Source organism: Hyla sarda, chromosome 11 (genome assembly GCF_029499605.1).
Source record: "Hyla sarda isolate aHylSar1 chromosome 11, aHylSar1.hap1, whole genome shotgun sequence".
Lineage (NCBI taxonomy): Eukaryota > Metazoa > Chordata > Amphibia > Anura > Hylidae > Hyla > Hyla sarda.
In genome coordinates, this window is record NC_079199.1 from 29,655,327 (window position 1) to 29,675,515 (window position 20,189).

Genomic DNA, 20,189 nt, shown 5'->3' on the forward strand with positions numbered 1-20,189 from the left:
ATTTGAACATTATGTATCTTTTCCAAAAGTATTTTACCCTTTTAACCTTTTCATTATGGCTAAAAACTCTCATTACTTGATGTTAATATTCAACATTCTTTATATACAGCTAATGTTTTTTCTTTTTCTTACAGGGATAAAAAGTGTGATATCGGCAAGAAAAAAACCAAAAAACAAAGGTAAAGGAACAAATACTTCCTAAGCAAAAATCACATGCTATAAATACATTTGTTGTTCTATTTTATACGTTAGTTCTTTTTTATGTTGTACTTGTAGTAATAGATGGCAATGCTGAGTGGACGGCATATGGTGTGCACTTGGTTTGCTCCTGGGACGTCTTTTAGCGGAGTTTGTTGCTTTCTAGTTAAAGCACAATTTTAGTTGAGGTCCACAAATGCTACCCTGTTTCCCCGAAAATACATCCTACCCCGAAAATAAGCCCTAGTTGTATTATCGGGGTTGGCTGCAATATAAGCCCTACCCCAAAAATAAGACCTAGGCCAGTGGTCTTAAACCTGCGGACCTCCAGATGTTGCAAAACTCCAACTCCCAGCATGCCCGGACAGCCGTTGGCTGTCCGGGCATGTTGGGAGTTGGAGTTTTGCAACATCTGGAGGTCCGCAGGTTTAAGACCACTGACCTAGGCAATGCCCGGGCTGCAAATATTAAAAAAACACATTTTAACTTACCTTCGTCCTCCGTTCCCCCGTTGCTAAGGAACCGGCCTCGCTGTTCTCCGCTGCTCTTGCTGCTTCCTGGTGTTGGGACGTCTCAGAGCCTTGTAAATTTTTACAAGCGCATTTTTGGTCACTTTTTATACCATTAAAAAATGAATAAAAATTGATCAAAAAGTCCGATCAAAACAAAAATCATACCGATAAAAACTTCAGATCACGGCGCAAAAAATGAGTCCTCATACCGCCCTGTACGTGGAAAAATAAAAAAGTTATAGGGGTCAGAAGATGACATTTTTAAACGTATAAATTTTCCTGCATGTAGTTATGATTTTTTCCAGAAGTGCGACAAAATCAAACCTATATAAGTAGGGGATCATTTTAACCGTATGGACCTACGGAATAATAAGGTGTAATTTTTACCGAAATATGTACTGCGTAGAAACGGAAGCCCCCAAAAGTTACAAAATGGCGTTTTTTTCTTCGATTTTGTCGCACAATGATTTTTTTTTTCCGTTTCGCCGTGCATTTTTGGGTAAAATAACTAATGTCACTGCAAAGTAGAACTGGCGACGCAAAAAATAAGCCATAATATGGATTTTTAGGTGGAAAATTTAAAGGGTTATGAATTTTAAAAGATAAGGAGGAAAAACGAAAGTGCAAAAAACGGAAAAATCCTGAGTCCTTAAGGGGTTAATGACCAATTTGTGCAGAAATCCATATAATTCCAAAGGGTTCACATACTTTTTCTTGCGACTGTATATTATTGGTTTATCAGCATTCAATCCTAGCCCATTGATACAATGTTAGTGAGAAGTGGAAAAATCAATTGTCTAAACTGCTGCTTCCCAACCGGGCTGCCTCCAGCTGTTAAAAAACTACAACTCCCAGCATGCTCGGACAGCCAAATGCTGTTCGGGCATGCTGGGAGTTGTGGTTTTGCAACAGCTGGGGGCACCCTGGTTGGGAAACTCTGGTCTAAGCTCTAAATGTTGTTCAGATTGACGGCACCCATAACCTCATCTTGTCAGAGACCTTGCTGGACAGCTGATCTATTTAGTGTTTTTCATTGTATTAGACCTAGAAGAAGTGATACTGTTATTGTCTTCAGCTGAATAATGACTTGTGCTTCCTAATAGTACTGGGCTTCTTGTACACCACTTAAGTGGGTTTGTCTGTGTCAGATTAGCGCTGCTGATAGGGAGGAATCCGTAAGCTGTTATTGAACGTGGTGTCATCACTTGCGTGAGGGAAGGCTTGGGTTTCACTTTGCTATAATTACAAATGGTCTCCAAAGACTCTTTCCCAATACACACACAGGACTGTGCATTTATTAATGCTGGCGTTGGTACTTTTTTTTTTTTTTTCCTCTTGTTTTTAATTTAAAAAAATGTTGACATTCACATAAAATATCAATTCTGGAACATCATTTTATGGAACTCAGCGGGGCCAGTGATCAGCTGGTGAACGAGAAAACGCTTTGACGTCGGCCTATCATAGTTATTGGCCCTGTGTACTAGAACCCTACATCGGGGTTGGAATCCCGTAGGACTCTAGAGAAGACTTGCAAGCAGTAATGAGGTTGTGGTGGGGGATGGTAACAGAACATACAGTGGTCCCGCAAACCTCTGAAATGGCACAAGGGGGGTAATGAAATGGCACAAGGGGTACTATTTCTAAAATCTATGACATAATGTGTGCGGGAGCGGGAGGAATTGGACACACAAGTTGCAGGAGTGGAACACACACCTTGCGAGAGCGGGCGGTAATGGTCAAAATTCAGCTGTAGCGGGATTTAGAAAACAATGGCCTTGTGAATAGGTCCAGCAAACATTCGTGTGGCTCGGCCAGTGATTGAGACATGTGAAGGCTCCTAAAACGAATTCCGATGAGAGAAATCTGCACTCATTATGGTGCCCCCCATCAGCCTATGTAAATGGGGTTGTGCACTGCCCTGCCTTTCGGAGCTCCGCTCGCAGCGTCCGGAAGTTCATTACTCCGAACGCTGTGTGCGGGCTTCCGTGTTTGCGGCCGCCCCCTCGTGACGTCACACCCGCCCCCTTAACGAAAGTCTATGGGAAGGGGGCGCGACCGCTGTCATGCTCCCTTCCCATAGACTTTGGTAGAGGGGGCGGGCGTGACGTCACGAGGGGCCGGGCGTGACGTCACGCCCGGCGGCCACGAACACGGAAGCCCGCGCACAGCGTTCGGAGTAATGAACTTCCGGACGCTGCGAGCGGAGCTCCGAAAGGCAGGGCAGCGCACAACCCCTTTAAAGGGGTACTCCACTGGAAAACATTTATTTTTTTTTTTTTTAAATCCACTAGTGCCGGAAAGTTAAAAAGATTTGTAAATTACTTCTATTATAAAATCTTAATCCTTACAGTACTTATCAGCTGGTGTATGATCCACAGGAAGTTCTTTTTAAAATGTCCTTTCTGTCTGACCACAGTGCTCTCTGCTGACACCTCTGTCCATGTCACATGTCAGGAACTGTCCAGAGCAAGATAAGCTTTCTATGAGGATTTGCTCCTACTCTGGACAATTCCTAAAATGGACAGAAGTGTCAGCAGTGAGCACTGTGATCAGACAGAAAGGAAATTCAAAAAGAAAAAAACTTCCCGTGGATCATACAGCAGCTGATGAGTACTGGAAGGATTAAGATTTTTTTAATAGAAGTAATTTTCAAATCTGTTTTACTTTCTGACACCAGTTTTTTTTCCAGTGGAGTACCCCTTTAAAGGACCATACAGCCTTCATTTACCATAAAAAAGAGACAGAGGTAGACAGCTCCGTACAATGTGTAGTGGCCATGCTGGGTTACTGCAGCTCAGCACCCAATGTTTTAGAATTGCCGCTGTGGCTCTCACACACCCACCAAATCAGATAGAGATGGTCATTACGGAGGATAGACATCAATAGGCAATTTAAAAAAAATCTCAACCCCTTTTAAGTTTTTGTTTATTTTTGCATTTTCAAAGTTTTAAAACAAACATTGCGGAGATAAAATTCCTTTTAAGAGAAATCTGTCACATTGAAAATGCAGGTTAGTAGATTGATATATACTTTTATGGGGTCATTTCTAGTATAACTCTGGTCAGTCCTATTAAGTGATTGTAACATTGACAGCTATTTATGTGCATATAAAGAGCTGTCGATCATCGAGTTGGATGCCCACATGTCTTCTTAAAGGGGTACTCTTCTGCTTAGTGTTTGGAACAAACAGTTCTGAACGCTGGAGCCGGCATCGGGAGCTGGTGACGTCATAGTCCCGCCACTCATGACGTCACGCCCCGCCCCCTCAATGCAAGTCTATGGGAGGGGGCGTGACAGCCGTCACGCCCCCTCCCATAGACTTGCATTGAGGGGGCGGGGCGTTATGTAATGAGGGGGCGGGGCTATTATGTCACGAGCTCCAGCATTCGGAACAGTTTGTTCCAAACACTGAGCAGCGGAGTACCCTTTTTAACCCAGAATGAGCAAAATAGTCAAGTGGGCGTTCCGACTCAACAGCTATTTATGTGCATATAAAGAGCTTCGGGAGTTGGATGAACCAATTGTCTTTTTTGCTCATTTTGGTTTACATCGTCATGTGGATGGTCCTACTTAGTGACTGACAGCTGTCTGTGTGTCTCTGTTCATGAAGAGAGCTGTCGGTCACGGAGTACGACCTCCGACATGACAACTTAGCCCAGAATGAGCTGGGATTCACATGGATAAATGACGAGTTAGTTAGATTGGACTGTATTTTCATTGTGACAGCTCCCCCTACCACCCTAAAGGGTAACTACAGGGGATCCAGAGATTGTAGTTGCGATTTAATTTTTTCATAAATAGATAAATATACAGGTTTAGCATAATATAAAATATGCATGAGGATTTTGGGGGGGGGGGGGGGGGAAATTGGGCACTGTTCCAGGTTTTGCTCTGTTCCTGGAGTCTGCGGATACTATTGGCCTGCAGCCATTGCCCCTAGAGCTCTTAGCAGGTCACTGAAATTTTGACAAGGTAAATATTTTTCTTGAACCGACTGAGTGCTTTCCTGGCTTAGTTTGTTGTCAGGCTCGCAGAGCACTGAGCTGTCATTAATGGTGTCCTATAACCACTTACAAAATGTTCTGTCCCCCCCTCCCCTGAGCACATTTCCCCTCTGGCAGAAATACTGATCATGTACTTTGTAATAAAGAGCTTTGTATTGCTTCTATTTGTCCCTGTATTACTCCTGATAGGACACAAACTGAATCCAGTTGGATGTGAAGTAAATTAAATTAACAGGAATCTGTCAAAGACCAAATCTGGAACGATTTGGCCACAACATCCAATCACAGCTCAGCTTTGATCTCACCGGAGCTTTGTAAGATGTGAAAACTGAGCTGTGATTGGTTGTTGTCCGGTTTTGTCTCTGACACATTGATAAATCAGGGCAATGCGTTCTAGGTTGTGCACTGTAAGGGCTCGTTCACATTAATGTCAGTCCCTGTTAATTCATGTCCGTTCTCAAGTCTGTTCAAGCCTTAAATAAACGGCTGTTAATAAATCCCATTGATGTCAATGGGATTTTTTTTTTTACTGTCGCCCGTTTGCACTTTTTTGGTTCCTATCCTGTTATTTTTAGCGGAGAATAGACATTGCATTCAGTATTTTTTTTTTTTCTCCGTCAAAAATAACGGATTCGAAACGGATATATATGATATTTAACATTGAAGTCTATAGCAAACGGATGAGCCTCAAATGGGTTATCCAGGAAAAAACTTTTTTTTTTTTATATATCTACTGGCTCCAGAAAGTTAAACAGATTTGTAAATTACTACTATTAAAAAATCTTAATCCTTTCAGTAGTTATGAGCTGCTGTAGTTGAGTTGTTCTTTTCTGTCTAAGTGCTCTCTGATGACACGTGTCTCGGGAACTGTCCAGAGTAGAAGCAAATCCGCATAGCAAACCTCTTCTACTCTGTGCAGTTCCCGAGACAAGCAGAGATGTCAGCAGAGAGCACTATTGCCAGACAGAAAACAACAACTCAACTTCAGCAGCTGATTATTATTGGAAGGATTAAGATTTTTTAATAGAAGTCATTTACAAATCTGTTTAACTTTCTGGAGCCAGTTGATATAAAATAATTTTTTGTCCCCTGGAATACCCCTTTTTTAAGGTCATCCCTTTTTTCCAATCTGTTTTTGATCCATTATTACTTTTGAGCATGCTCAGAAGAGGTGTGAGCAAACAGACGAAATAAAAACGGACAATAGAAGGATACAGACGGTTTAAAAACTGATGCGACAGGATGCCACTTAATGGCAACCCTTTGCATCAACTTGCATCCGTTTTATTAGTATGGTCCATTTAGCAGCAATGATGGGAGAATAGCGGGACAGGAGACAATGGCCGTGTGAACCTAGCCTAACTCATGAATTTATTTTTTACTCTTAGATGGACTGACCAGAAGCACGAAAACAGACAGAACATTGCAGAAATTGTCACAATGTGAAATGGCCCTGCCAGTCAAACATTAAAGGGGTACTCCGCTGCTCAGCGTTTGGAACAAATGGTTTTGAATGCTGGAGCCAGCGCCGGGAGCTTGTGACATAGCCCCGCCCCCTCATGATGTCACACACTGCCCCCTCAATGCAAGGCTATGGGAGGGGGCGTGGCTGACATGCCACCTCCCATAGACTTGCATTGAGGGTGTGTGGCCGTGACATCACGACCACCCGCACCCAGCTTTCTAAATGAAGGCTGGGTGCTGCACAGAGATCACGGGGGTCCCAGCGGCGGACATCTTTTCCTCTATCCTTTAGATAGGGGATAAGATGTCTAGGGATGGAGTATTAAAATCTTGAGACCTGATTACTGAGAGGTTTAAAAAGTTATCTAGAGCGAAAAAACATAGCTGCTTTCTTCCAAAAACAGCACCACATCTGTCCATTGTATTAGAACTTGAATTCATTGAAGTAAATGGGGCTGACCTGCTATACCACACACAACCTGTGGATAGCTGTGGCACTGTTTTGGACAAGCTCTGGACAAGCTCTTTTATGCCCCTTCATCTTTGTTCATCTGTGACCGAACAGACATAAACGCTAAATCTATACAGTATTTTACCATTATGATTCATGCCCAAAATAATAATGATTCCAGAATTACCCACATGTACGCCTGCATTCCATGATTATGTGACATTGACGGGGGTTTCACTTTTATCTACAGTGGCTTCTGAATTTGGGAACACAAATCTTCTGTTCATCCATAATTTACATAATAGAGCAGCCAGTTCTGAGTCCTTGTGAATAGTAAATGCTGTGATACAGTGATCTCTTCTTAGCTCCAGAACGTTTAGTCATTTCTCCAATGCTTGGGGCACATGAGCCATGTACATATTAACAATGCCGGTCGTACACAGACTAGAGCTTTTTTAGATATGGTAATAGGAGGGAAGAAGCACTGGAGCAAATAACTGACCCAGTTAATGATCACAACATGGAAAATGTTCTGTGAGGACCGGATTCTGTGCACAAGGTCAGCGTGCCGACAGTCCCTATTGGGAATTCCTGATCAGTACAAATGCAATGTTCTATCGCAGTTCAATAAGCTTTGGAAACAGACCATAAATGAAGACTTTGTCCAGTTGCGATAAGATTTTAGTTTTTCTACGTACAGTATTGCTATCATGCTACTTATATTTCCACCTGCTGATCAATAGATACTGGAGATAATGGGACTGACTGGAGAAGCCATATTCCTTCGCAAGGTGTTTAGGGGGGCTCCAACGTCCGTCAGCTTTGCTATTTGAAGGGGCTGTGATGCATTGTACCTGCCTTACATTTAGGAGCAGCGGTGAAAGGTGCAACATTGTCCCATCCAGTCAGTGACTACAACAGTGGCAAAATGATGGGTTAGACGACCGACTGGTCAGAGCATCACCAAAACAGCAGGTCTTGTGAGTTGTTTAGGGTGTGCTTTGGTTAGCATATATTAAAAGTGGGCTCTTAGGGGCCTTCTAATTAAAGGGGTACTCCCCTGGAAAACCTTTTTTTTTTTTATTAACTGGTGCCAGAAAGTTACTTATGTTTACAAATCTTATTCCTTCCAGTACTTATCAGCTGTTGTATGTTCCAGAGGAAGTTCTTTTCTTTTTGAATTGCCTTTCTGTCTGACCACAGTGCTCTCTGCTGACACCTCTGTCCATTTTAGGAACTGTCCAGAGCAGGATAGGTTTGCTATAGGGATTTGCTCCTACTCTGGACAGTTCCTAACATGGACAGAGGTGTCAGCAGAGAGCACTGTGGTCAGACAGAAAGGAAATTCAAAAAGAATTTCCTGTGGAGCATACAGCTGCTAAGTACTGGAAGGATTAAGATTTCTCTTTAGTATACAGCCCCTAAAAAGTACTGGAAGGATGAAGATTTTTTAATAGAAGTAACTTACAAATCTGTTTAACTTTCTGGCACCAGTTGATTATAAAAAAAAAAAAAAAAAAATTTTTCCAGTCGAGTACCCCTTAAACCCCTTCCCACATAATGACTTATATAAACGTCATGATGTGCCGGTAGTTCACGCATCATGACGTTTATATAAGTCATTCAGTTAACCCAGTAATGCGCAGCATCGCATGGGTTAACTGGCAGAAGTCCCGCTGTTACTAGCGGGGGACAACTTCTGCAAGCTTCAACAGGACCATCTGTGGATGGTCCTGGTCAGCGATCACTGTTATTGGTCAGCCTTTGGCTGTCTGGGCATGCTGGGAGTTGTAGTTTTGCAACATCTGGAGGGCCACAGTTTGGAGACCACTGTGCAGTGGTCTCCAATCTGTGCCCTTCCAGATGTTGCAAAACTACAACACTCAGCATGCCCAGACAGTCCAGGCATGCTGGGAGTTATAGTTTTGCAACAGCTGGAGGCACACGGGTTGGGAAACACTGAGTTAGGAAACAATGTTTCCCAACCAGTGTGCCTCCAGTTGTTGCAAAACTACAACTCCCAGCATGCCCAGACAGCTGAAGGGCATGTTGGGAATTGTAGTTTTGCAACAACATGGAGGAGAACAGTTTGGAGACTGCTAAGTAGTGGGGGACATTTTCTCCTATTACCTCTTGTAAAAAATGGTAAATTTGGGGGAAAAACAGCATTTTAATGAAACATTTTTTTAATTTTTTATTTACACATACGAATTTAACGAAACGTTGTAAAACACCTGTGAGGTGTTAAGGCTCATTGTACTCCTCCTGTCTTGGGGGGGGGGGGTAGATTTTCTTTTTTTGCAGTTATGGAACCATAGGGACTTCATAAATTTGACATGTCCCCCTAAAACCATTTCAGCTAAATTCACTCTCCAAAATCCCATTGTTGCTCCTTCCCTTCTGAGCCCTCTACTGCGCCCTCCGAACACTTAACATACACATGAGGTATTTCCTTACTCAAGAGAAATTGGGTTACACATTTTGGGGGCATTTTCTCCTTTTACCCCTTGTAAAAATTCGAAAACTGGGTCTACAAGAACATGTTAGTGTAGAAAATTTGAATTTTCTCCTTCAATTTGCTGCTATTCCTGTGAAACACCTAAAGGGTAAACACACATTCTGGATATCATTTTGAATACTTTGATGGGTGCAGTTTTTATAATGGGGTAATTTATGGGGTATTTAGAAATTTCCAATTTAGAAAATTTGGTGAAAAATTGGAAAATTGCTGCTAAACTTTGAAGCCCTCTGGTGTCTTTCATAAGTAAAAACATGTCAACTTTATGATGCAAACACAAAGTAGACATATTGTATATGGAAATCAATATATAATTTATTTGGTATGTCTATTTTACTCACAAGCAAAGAGCTTCAAAGTAAAAAAACAAAATGCTAAATTTTTCATGAAATGATGCAAGTATCAACACAAATGTACCACTATGATAAAGTAGAATATGTCACGAAAAACAAACTCTGAATCAATTTCATAAGTAAAAGCATCCCAGAGTTATTAAAGGAGTACTCCGCCCCTGCCATCTTATCCCCTATCCAAAGGATAGGGGATAAGATGTTAGATCGCCGCGGTCCCGCTGCTGGGGACCCCGGGGATCGCCGCTGCGGCACCCCGCCATCATTACTGCACAGAGCGAGTTCGCTCTGTGCGTAATGATGGGCGATACAGGGGACGGAGCAGCGTGACGTCATGGCTCCACCCCTCATGACATCACGGCCCGTCCCCTTAATGCAAGTCTATGGTAGGGGGCGCGACTTTTATTGACGGGGGCGGGCCGTGACGCCACTAGGGGCGGAGCCGTGACGTAACTATGCTCCGGCCCCTGTATTGCCTGTCATTATGTGCAGAGCGATCTCGCTCTGTGCTGTAATGATAGCTGGGTGCTGCAGCAGCGATCCCCGGGGTCCCCAGCAGCAGGACCCCGGTGATCTGACATCTTATCCCCTATCCTTTGGATAGGGGATAAGATGTCTAGGGGCGGAGTACCCCTTTAATGGTTAAAGTGACAGTGGTCAGATGTGCAAGAAATGCTCGGGTCCTTAAGGCCAAAATTAGCTCGGTTAAGGGGTTAATGGCTTATCCTGAGGATAGGTCTTTAATATCAGATTGGTAGGGTGCAGACACAAGCACCCTGATCAACATTTTACCAGAATGAAAAAAGCCGCATACGCAGAGATGGTCATGTGTAATTTTCCCCCGACCCATCAGAAATCCGCACAGGCATTACTTCCGGTGGTATGAGCTCCGGTGTTTCTGGTACTACACACACGCCCATCCTCACTTTGAGCAAAAGCACGACGAGCAGAAGTTTGATTTTTATTAAATTTTTGCTGCACAAGTGCTTCTCTTTCCTACCTAGTAGAGATGAGCGAACTTACAGTAAATTCGATTCGTCACAAACTTCTCAGCTCGGCAGTTGATGACTTATCCTGCGTAAATGAGTTCAGGTGGAAAGAGTCTCCTAGGACTGTATCCTCCTTTTCCAGCCCACCGGAGCACCTGAAAGCTGAACTAATTTATGCAGGAAAAGTCATCAACTGCCGAGCCGAGAAGTTTGTGACGAATCGAATTTACTGTAAGTTCGCTCATCTCTACCTAGTGCTAAATACATGAGTAGGGGGTAGGAATTAGGGGTTTGGCTTACTGTACCAAAAACAGCTGAGCCTTTCAGATTGAACCAGGAACATGACACAACACTGTAAGCAGAGAGCTCCATAAGTTGTGTAGTGGCTGTGCTGGGTTACTGCAGCTCAACTTCCAATTAAAGGGATACTCTGCTGCTCAGCGTTCGGAACAAACTGATCCGAACGCTGGAGCCGGCGTCGGGAGTTCGTGATGTCATGTTTACGCCCCCTCATGATGTCACGCCCCGCCCCCTCAATACAAGTCTTTGGGAGGGGGCGTGACTGCCACCCCCTCCCATAGACTTGCATTGAGGGGGCAGGGTGTGACATCATGGCGGGGCTATTATGTCACGAGCTCCCGACTCCAGCGTTCGGAACAGTTTTTTCCAAACGCTCGGCTGCGGAGTACCCCTTTAAGTGAATGCACGACCACTACACAATGTACTGTATTGTTTGCCAAAGCCATGTCTCCCACATGCTGAATAGACGCAGCAGCAAATGGCTCATCAGGTTATCAGACCCCACTGATCTGATATTGATGACCTATCCTACATCGAAATTGGACCACGGATTAAAAGGAAGACTGTGAACTGGTCTAAAGAATAACATTTTTATGTGGATGTGTGTGTGTGTGTCTTATCTGGAAGAGACGGCACAAGGATGTACCATGGAAGGAAGACTGTGAACTGGCACAGGCAGTGAAGCTTTGGGTATTGATGGGTATTTATGTGATTCTATTTTGACATGTACCGCCTCCCCAATACACATTGACAGAAAAATGACCAAGAAGTTGTTGTTGAAATCGAACTAAACTTTATATGTGTAAACGTAATGACGACCTATTGAAGTGATTACAATGTTAGAGGGAAATTATACGTCTGTTGTGGAAAAACTGTACAGCCTTTAGTACCCTGTTGGGCAACTTGGATACAAGATGACGTGGTTGGACTTGGAGGAATACCGATTCTGTATGGCATCCTGTGGCACATTTGTATACAGATGCTAAAGCTTTTGTCGTAGGTTGCTGAAGCTGACATGATATAAATGTTTGATTTGTGACCAGGCTGGCCAAGGAAGTGCTGCAATCTCACAAGTCGCTCCTCGGAAACCCTTGCTCGTTGGTGACCATTATCCTGCTACAAAAACAACTAGTTGGAAGCCATGAGAGACAACACTTGTGGCTGTATGTCCTGTACAGAACGCTGCACGGTTAGCGTCCCTCCTATCACTACTTTGGGTGACTGACTGTCGTATGCGATGGTTCCTTAGATCATCAGCAGTTGAGCCAGTGTGTGTGGATCCATAGCAAAGGCAGGATAAAGCATGAACACCAGGCCAACCATTGTCTGATCCTAAACAGAACCAGGATTTGATGCTGAAGCCCATATAGCCCTTCCAGTCATTAGCAGTTCTGATTCCTTATTTACATGTTGTGGGCACTGTGACACATTTCCTTCTGCTAAGCGCCTGGAAATGGTTCGGGCAGAGATAGAGAAATGTAAAGAAGATGCCTCCTGTGTCTGGATGGTGGACAAGAAACTTTGGGAGCTTCTGGTGTTTTTTACAAAATCTTTTTTGGTGGTCAATCTGAGCCGTATGGAGCCTGTTTGGCATGTGTGCGGGCCCTCAGGTAACACCTCCTATTACATTGATGTGATATTGCTAGTAAGTTCCAACAGGTTGTAATGGCTGGCCCCTGGTAATCGCTAAAACGAAGTTGAAATAGAACTAGAAATGCCCCTGATGGATCCATCCTTCTTCCTGCAGAAGTCTCATGGTTGCCTTTTGATGCCTAGCAATCTTCCATCAATGTCTGTGCTGTGAAAACCTCTAAGCATTGTATAATGGAAAGTAGTGTATATTTAAAAAAGTTTCCGCACGTCAGTTACTCTTTTTAATACGTTACTGTCATTTGAAAAGAAAACTTTATTCAGATATGCTAAAAGTTTAGATCACACAGTCCTGAGACCCGCTACAATTACTAGTTAGAAGTCACAAGTTAGAAGTCTTTCACTCTCTGGCTGTCAATCAGATCCGACTCTTAAACTGCTTTAGTCTATGGCAGTATTGCAAAACTAGAACTCCCGCTGTTGCAAAACTACATCTCCCTGCATGATGGAAGTTGTAGTTTTGCAACAGCTGGAGTCATTCTGGTTGGGGAAAAACTGGTCTATGGAGTAAAATAGGCTGATCGGGCAGATGACCAGGGGGTGAACACTTCACTGCCCTATAACTCACGATCCTGATCTAAACTTTTGACATGTATGGATAACAGTGACCTTAGGCTTTAACACCCCAGTGTTTTAAACTAATCCTAGGTTTGAAAGCCATTGGGAATGCCCTGGTCCAGGCAGCTTTTAAAGGGGTACTCCGGTGCTTACACATCTTATCCCCTATCCAAAGGATAGGGGATAAGATGCCTGATCGCGGGAGTCCCGCAGCTGGGGACGCCCGCGATCATGCATGCGGCACCCCGTTTGTAATCAGTCCACGGAGCATGTTCGCTCCAGGACTGATTACCAGCGACCGCGGGGCCGGCGGCGTGTGACGTCACGCCCCCGCCCCCGTGTGACGTCATGCTCCGCCCCTCAATGCAAGCCTACGGGAGGGGGCGTGATGGCTGTCACGCCACCTCCCGTAGGCTTGCATTGAGGGGTGGAGCGTGACGTCACACGGGGGCGGGGGCGTGACGTCACACGCCGCCGGCCCCGCGGTCGCTGGTAATCAGTCCTGGAGCGAACATGCTCCGTGGACTGATTACAAACGGGGTGCCGCATGCATGATCGCGGGCGTCCCCAGCTGCAGGACTCCTGCGATCAGGCATCTTATCCCCTATCCCCTAAACTTATGTTTGACTTGAATAAATATATTTGCATATGAAATATGTTGTCCTTGATTAATATACTTAATCAGAAAATGTTATTTCCTTTTTATAGAAGTCATGGCTTTGTCCAAGCAGAAGCATGGACAAAGTCCAGTAAGTAAGGGTGGGTTAGCACTCCTCTGTGCTCTCTCCTGCCTGATAGCACTCCTCTGTGCTCTCTCTCTCCTGTCTGATAGTATTCCTCTGTGCTCTCTCCTGTCTGATAGTACTCCTTTGTGCTCTCTCCTGCCTGATAGCACTCCTCTGTGCTCTCTCTCTCCTGTCTGATAGTATTCCTCTGTGCTCTCTCCTGTCTGATAGGACACCTCTGTGCTCTCTCCTGCCTGATAGGACTCATCTGTGCTCTCTCCTGCCTGATAGCACTCCTTTGTGCTCTCTCCTGCCTGATAGCACTCCTCTGTGCTCTCTCCTGTCTTATAGCTCTCCTCTGTGCTCTCTCCTGTCTTATAGCACTCCTCTGTGCCCTCTCCTGTCTGATGGCACTCCTCTGTGCCCTCTCCTGTCTGATAGCACTCCTCTGTGCTCTCTCCTGTCTGATAGCACTCCTCTGTGCTCTCTCCTGTCTGATAGCACTCCTCTGTGCTCTCTCCTGTCTGATAGCACTCCTCTGTGCTCTCTCCTGTCTGATAGCACTCCTCTGTGCTCTCTCCTGTCTGATAGCACTCCTCTGTGCTCTCTCCTGTCTGATAGGACTCCTCTCTGCTCTCTCCTGTCTGATAGGACTCCTTTGTGCTCTCTCCTGTCTGATAGGACTCCCCTGTGCTCTCTCCTGTCTGATAGCACTCCTTTGTGCTCTCTCCTGTCTGATAGCACTCCTCTGTGCTCTCTCCTGTCTGATAGCACTCCTCTGTGCTCTCTCTTGTCTGAGTACAATCAGACAGGAGAGAGCACAGAGGAGTCCTAGCCCACCCTAACTTACTGGACTTTGTCCATGTCTATGCTTCAGCTTGGACAAAGCCATGATTTTATAAGTTATGATTTCTATAAAAAGGAAATAAAATGTTCTTACGAAGTATATTAGAAAGGTTAATGTTTTGCATTAAGATGTACATAAAAAGTTTATGAATCTGACAGTGCCCATTTAAATCTTAGTGTAATCCCTTTTACTTTTGACATACATTTAATAACCATAACTATAATTTCTTCTCATTATTTAGTTCATACACTTCATGTTCTGATAGAACATGAAGTGAGCTCAGATTGTGCTCTGTGACTCAATCCATAAATAATGTGGAAAATATTACCAGATTGGGAAGCATAGTTTTTCGATTAGCTAAGTGTTGACTTGGCCGACTACTATATGTGCTCTCCCATCAGATTCTAGCTAGCTTTTTTTTTTCTGTGGTTTTAGATATTTGCTGACATATGACAACAGATGACTTTGCTTTTTGTCCACAACAGAATATCCTAAAGAAAAGAATTAAAGGGGTTGTTTATAATAAGAAAAAAAAACACAGAATGTGTTGGCAGATAAAAAATTTGGCCCAATATTCGGAATACTAGGGCTGCATGATTTGGGGAAAATGTCAAATGGCCATTCAGTTATGGAAGTAAATATTTCAATATGCGATAGGGGATTTTACCATTTGTTTAATATCACTGTCATGTCCAATACCCCCCCAGTTTAACATCTGACCCCCCCCCCCCCCCCCATTTCATGGCCATGCCCCTTAGTATGGTGCTTGGGCACAGGGGATGTATAAAAAAAGTAATAATAATGATTTGAAACCTAGCCCCATTCCCCCATAGGTCAGCCCAGATCACATGCTCCCCCAAGTGGTGTCTGCTGTGCTTCCAAGACGGTGATTGGCTAAGTGGGCCGTCACTTCTACTCGTCACTCATCAGCTGTAATCTCTGGGAAGCAAGTCTTCAATAACCCTGCAGCACCCCCACAGGGGAAATTAAGCATTACATTTTGGAATCAATATATTTGCTGTATAAAATATGGCCATGTGCCTCCAAAACCAGAGCTGTTATTCATTCTGGCTGGGAGCTGAGCGTCTTTCTGTAAACTGAGTTGTCCATACTTGGGCTGTTAGACCCAGATGCATGAATGTTAATGGAATAGTGTCATATCCTAAATAGTGGGTACAGGTTCACCTTATGTCCCAACAATTCTAATAATGTTCATAGTTTTATCAATGTGTTATTGGGATCCTGTATTTAAATTCAGTAATATGCCTATTCTACAATTTTTTTTTTTTTTTTATATTTTCAGATTGTGAGGGCAAAAAATGAACAAACTTCGTCAAAGTTTCAGGCGGAAGAAAGATGTGTATGTCCCGGAGGCCAGCCGACCCCACCAGTGGCAAACGGATGAAGAATCTGTGCGGACTGGAAAATGTAGCTTTCCGGTTAAGGTAATGCCTCAATGTTTTTAAAACAAATAGTTTTTGAGGTGTCCTGTCTTCTGCTCAAGAAATCTATTTTAAAAATATTTAGATACTTAGATGCAGACCTTCATGGCCATCTAATGAATGGGGGTCACCAGATTAGCACCGACCCCAAACCGTAGATGTTAGAAAATAGGGAGATAAAAGCACATCTCCAATGATGGCTTGGGTGGCAGGATATTTGCTTACATTGTTGTACTGTCCTCCGAGACTACAGTGTTCAATCTATGGTAGATACGTATATCCAGCCGCCTTAGCCATCCCTGGAGGTGTGCTTTAAAGACAGAGGCCCAACTTGAACGTTCTGAGCCTCAATGCAAACTCTATAACAAAGCCCCCACTTGTCATGTGACTTTTGTAATACTGGTGTCTTATGTGACAGGGACCTCAGGGCCCAATCTCTGCTGCCCCTGATTTAAAATTGTTATCCCAAGATTAAAAGTTATCCCTTATCCACAGTATAGGTGATAACTAGTTGGTGACCCCCCCCCACAGGATCACGAGGATGGAAGTCAATTGTCCCCAGATTGGATAGTGGTATTCTTCATCTGTACTCTGTTTATAGGTCATCAGAATATTTTTGAGCGCTGATCTCGCATTTGGTGGGGGTCCCAGTGGTTCCATGATCTAGTTTTGAGGTTAGGTTCCAACATCTTGCAGTGGCTCATTCCCTTCTTCCTAATGAAAGGAGAAGTACGCTCAGCTAATAGTGAATCTGTATGGAGTAGTCAGATGGGGCATCTATCGAAGTTCTACAGGCAGGAAGTGTTTGTTTAGTTTCTTTCACTTGAAAAATTTGTCCTGTATAGTATTGCATTGCTTGTTACCAGTAACACCAGTTACCTCAGATAATCCTGTATCATAAATATTTAGAAATACAAAATCTATTGACACTTTCTGCTGTCAAATAACACGGTGCATAATATTATGGCTTGGAGTATATTATAATATTTATAAAATATTTACTTTTACAGCTCTTTATGGGAGGCTTGGATCTTGTCCTCCAGTCTCTTCTGCTTGCATTGTAATAGCACAGAGAGCCTGCAAAGAAGGAAGTGGAAAATCAAGTTTAGTAAGCCTAGCCATAACCAAACAGTGTTCTACATTGACTTTCTCTGTTGTTCTAAAGTGGTTTGCCTCCGTTTTGTGTCTTAGAGGCTAAGGACTTCACTACGGCTCATCTGTCTTTATGCAGAGAGACTACTCTGTATTTTGCAGCATTCTGGATACCGGCTGTAAAGCATGTTGGTATCCAGTATAGGAGATCACCAATGCATCACTACAGCCTTTAGCTGTTCCTAAACTACAACTCCCATGATGGGAGTTGTAGTTTTACAACAGTTCGGGGTACAATCTTTGTCAAACTCTGTTTTAGAGCTGTGTATTCTCCAGCTGTGTGCCTCCAAAACTACAGACAAAGGATGTGTGGGCATGCTGGGAGTTGTAGTTTTGCAACAGCTAAAGGCAACACTGCTCTAAACACTGCAGCTCCAGCTGTTGCAATGCAAAACTACAACTCCCAGCATGCTTGAACAGCCAAAGCTTTCTGACTCCTGGATGATAAAAAGAAGCTGATCAGACATTCAGGAGTCTGTGAAAGCTGAATGACACACACATAATGATAGCTATGTTGATTAGCATCCAGCTTTACTAGGAACAGATAGAAATGTATGCCTAAAAACTACTGTGCAGTGATTTGTAGACTGCCAGGCTACTCCCAGACTCAGAGCAGATGAGTTATCACAGTGAGGGACAGAGATGGACACGCCCCTCTGAAGAAAAGGACAAAAAGCAAGTGATCAACATATAAAGGCTCTTTGTAAGGGATATATACGTCCTAGACACATAAAAATGTTATGTACATGATCAGGATTAGGTACTGAGTAGCATATTAGTTTTTATTTGCACTATGACAGGTACGCTTTAAAGTAGAAAAAATGCATCCGTAGGTTGGTACTGTAAAATAAAAAACAAAGCAACTTGATAATAGCTATTCTTTAAAAAAGAAAAAAATCTTACTGTTTGACAGAAAATCATCCCATGTAATAGTGGCTTAAGATGGGGAAAACTTCCACCTTAATGGGTGTTTTAAAAAAAAATTTTTTACCATTTTTGTAGATCACTTTTTGTAGCCTTTAAACAGTTACTATATATCTTGCATTTAGTCCATCAATGTTTGTGTACTGAAAAACCCAATGGGGGACATGTATCATTATTTGTGTATGGTAGAAGCAGTTTACCCCTTTTCCCGAATTCTAGATTATGCGCAGAAGCGCTAAATTTATCAATCAAGCGCAATGAGCTTCATAAATTGCGGGTAAATATAGTCATCTCCTCAATCCACTCTTTAGAAAATAGAATCGATGATTTAGAGCATCTTGCTACGTTAAGTCCAAGATGGCTTATATTTGCGCAAAGAAAAAACAGCTCTTGCGGACAAATTTTTGGTGTAAAGGAAAAGTACGCAGTTAATAAATCCATGCGTACTATATTTGGCACTCCAAGGTACCCTGATTCGGCCACATCTGGAGGACATGCTCTACCAAAACGTGCGCAAAAAAATGCTCAAAAAAAGGGCTTGCGCTAAATTTTGCGCAAAAAAATACACACAAAACAGGGGTAAAATCTTTGATCCTTGTCCCCCAATATGTATATCCAGCTTTACTGAACACCCCATCTGTCTTCTCCTTCCAGTATATTGACTATTGATAGCAGTTGCCATTGTATTTTCTTGTGTTTAGTCTTTCTACCTCTTTCTTGACATTGCTGCTATAGGGAATTGGTTAATGTGATATCCTTAGATGAGCTCCCCTGTTTATAACTGGATAAAACATGTATTCCTTACAGAAATAAGCACTTTTGTAACTGTACATTGTGATTTGTTACATTACGACAAGTTAATTTTCACTGCCACTTTAAGTAGGTCTCCAGCCGCCTGCGATAATATATTTCCACTGAAAATCACTGCTGGAATTCGCTCTTGAATTACGATTTCTTTTATGGCAAGAATACTTGTGTTTTTTGAATTAAAGGCATTTGTGTGTTGGCACAGTAAGACCGTGTAATCTACTGTATTCACAGTTTCCTGCCTTTTATTACATCAATAGATTTCACAATGGCAAACGTCATGTGGGTGAAAGTTAGAAGTGCCGCCCATACCTTTGCTTCATATACTAGAGCTATATATATTCACCAGAGCATGTGGGACAGTGTTTCCCAACCAGGGTGCCTCCAGCTGTTGCAAGACTATAACTACCAGCATGCCCAGACAGCCAAAGGCTGTCTGGGCATGCTGGTTGTTGTAGCTTTGCAACAGCTGGAGGCATCCTGGTTGGGAAACACTGATGTAGGAGGTGGAAGTGAAGTGCTAATGGGTGTATCCACTTAATTTAAAATTGTTAGTGTTAAAGGGAGGAGATAAGTTTGTGCAGTAGAATGGTCAGAGCTATTACTGAATAGATGAAAATATTCATGGCAGACCTGCGGTAGCGGTGACAGGAGCCATATTGGTTGTCACCCAGAAGCTGATCAAACTTCTAGGGCTGTCTATATGTATAGATAAAAATGTGTAATGTGTGTGTGTGTGTGTGTATGTGTGTGTGTATGTGTATATGTGTGTGTGTGTGTGTGTGTGTGTATGTGTATATGTGTGTGTGTGTGTGTGTGTGTGTGTGTATATATATATATATATATATATATATATAAAAACCAGATACAGGCGCAGCACTCCAACAAAATAAGTGATTTAATATCTCATGTCAGCATTACAACGTTTCAGCTCCTCCTGGAGCCTTTTTCAAGCTTGAAAAAGGCTCCAGGAGGAGCTGAAACGTTGTAATGCTGACATGAGATATTAAATCACTTATTTTGTTGGAGTGCTGCGCCTGTATCTGGTTTTTATCTTGGATGGACTCTGATCAAGTCCTTTGGGACGCTGGCACCAATTTTTTGGTTGGACTGGATAAGTAGTGCTGCTTTATTTTGGGATTATATATATATATATATATATATATATATATATATGTATGTATATAAACATAAATGGGATTTTATATATATATATATATATATATATATATATATATATATATATATATATAATATAAACATAAACATTTTGGATCCCTAAGCAGGATCAACAGCTG

At 42.8% G+C, this 20,189-nt stretch overlaps 1 protein-coding gene across 3 annotated transcripts in view; it reads left to right on the forward strand.

The window, feature by feature from the left end:
• NUMB (NUMB endocytic adaptor protein) overlaps positions 1 to 20,189 on the forward strand; it is a 111,789-nt gene that overhangs the window by 62,083 nt on the left and 29,517 nt on the right. For all 3 annotated transcript variants that reach the window (XM_056547063.1, XM_056547061.1, XM_056547062.1), the window contains exons 2-3: positions 135 to 179; positions 15,870 to 16,011. In XM_056547063.1, the coding sequence (XP_056403038.1) occupies positions 15,886 to 16,011 (126 nt within the window). In that variant the 5' untranslated portion in view covers positions 135 to 179; positions 15,870 to 15,885. The remainder of the gene's footprint in view (positions 1 to 134; positions 180 to 15,869; positions 16,012 to 20,189) is intronic.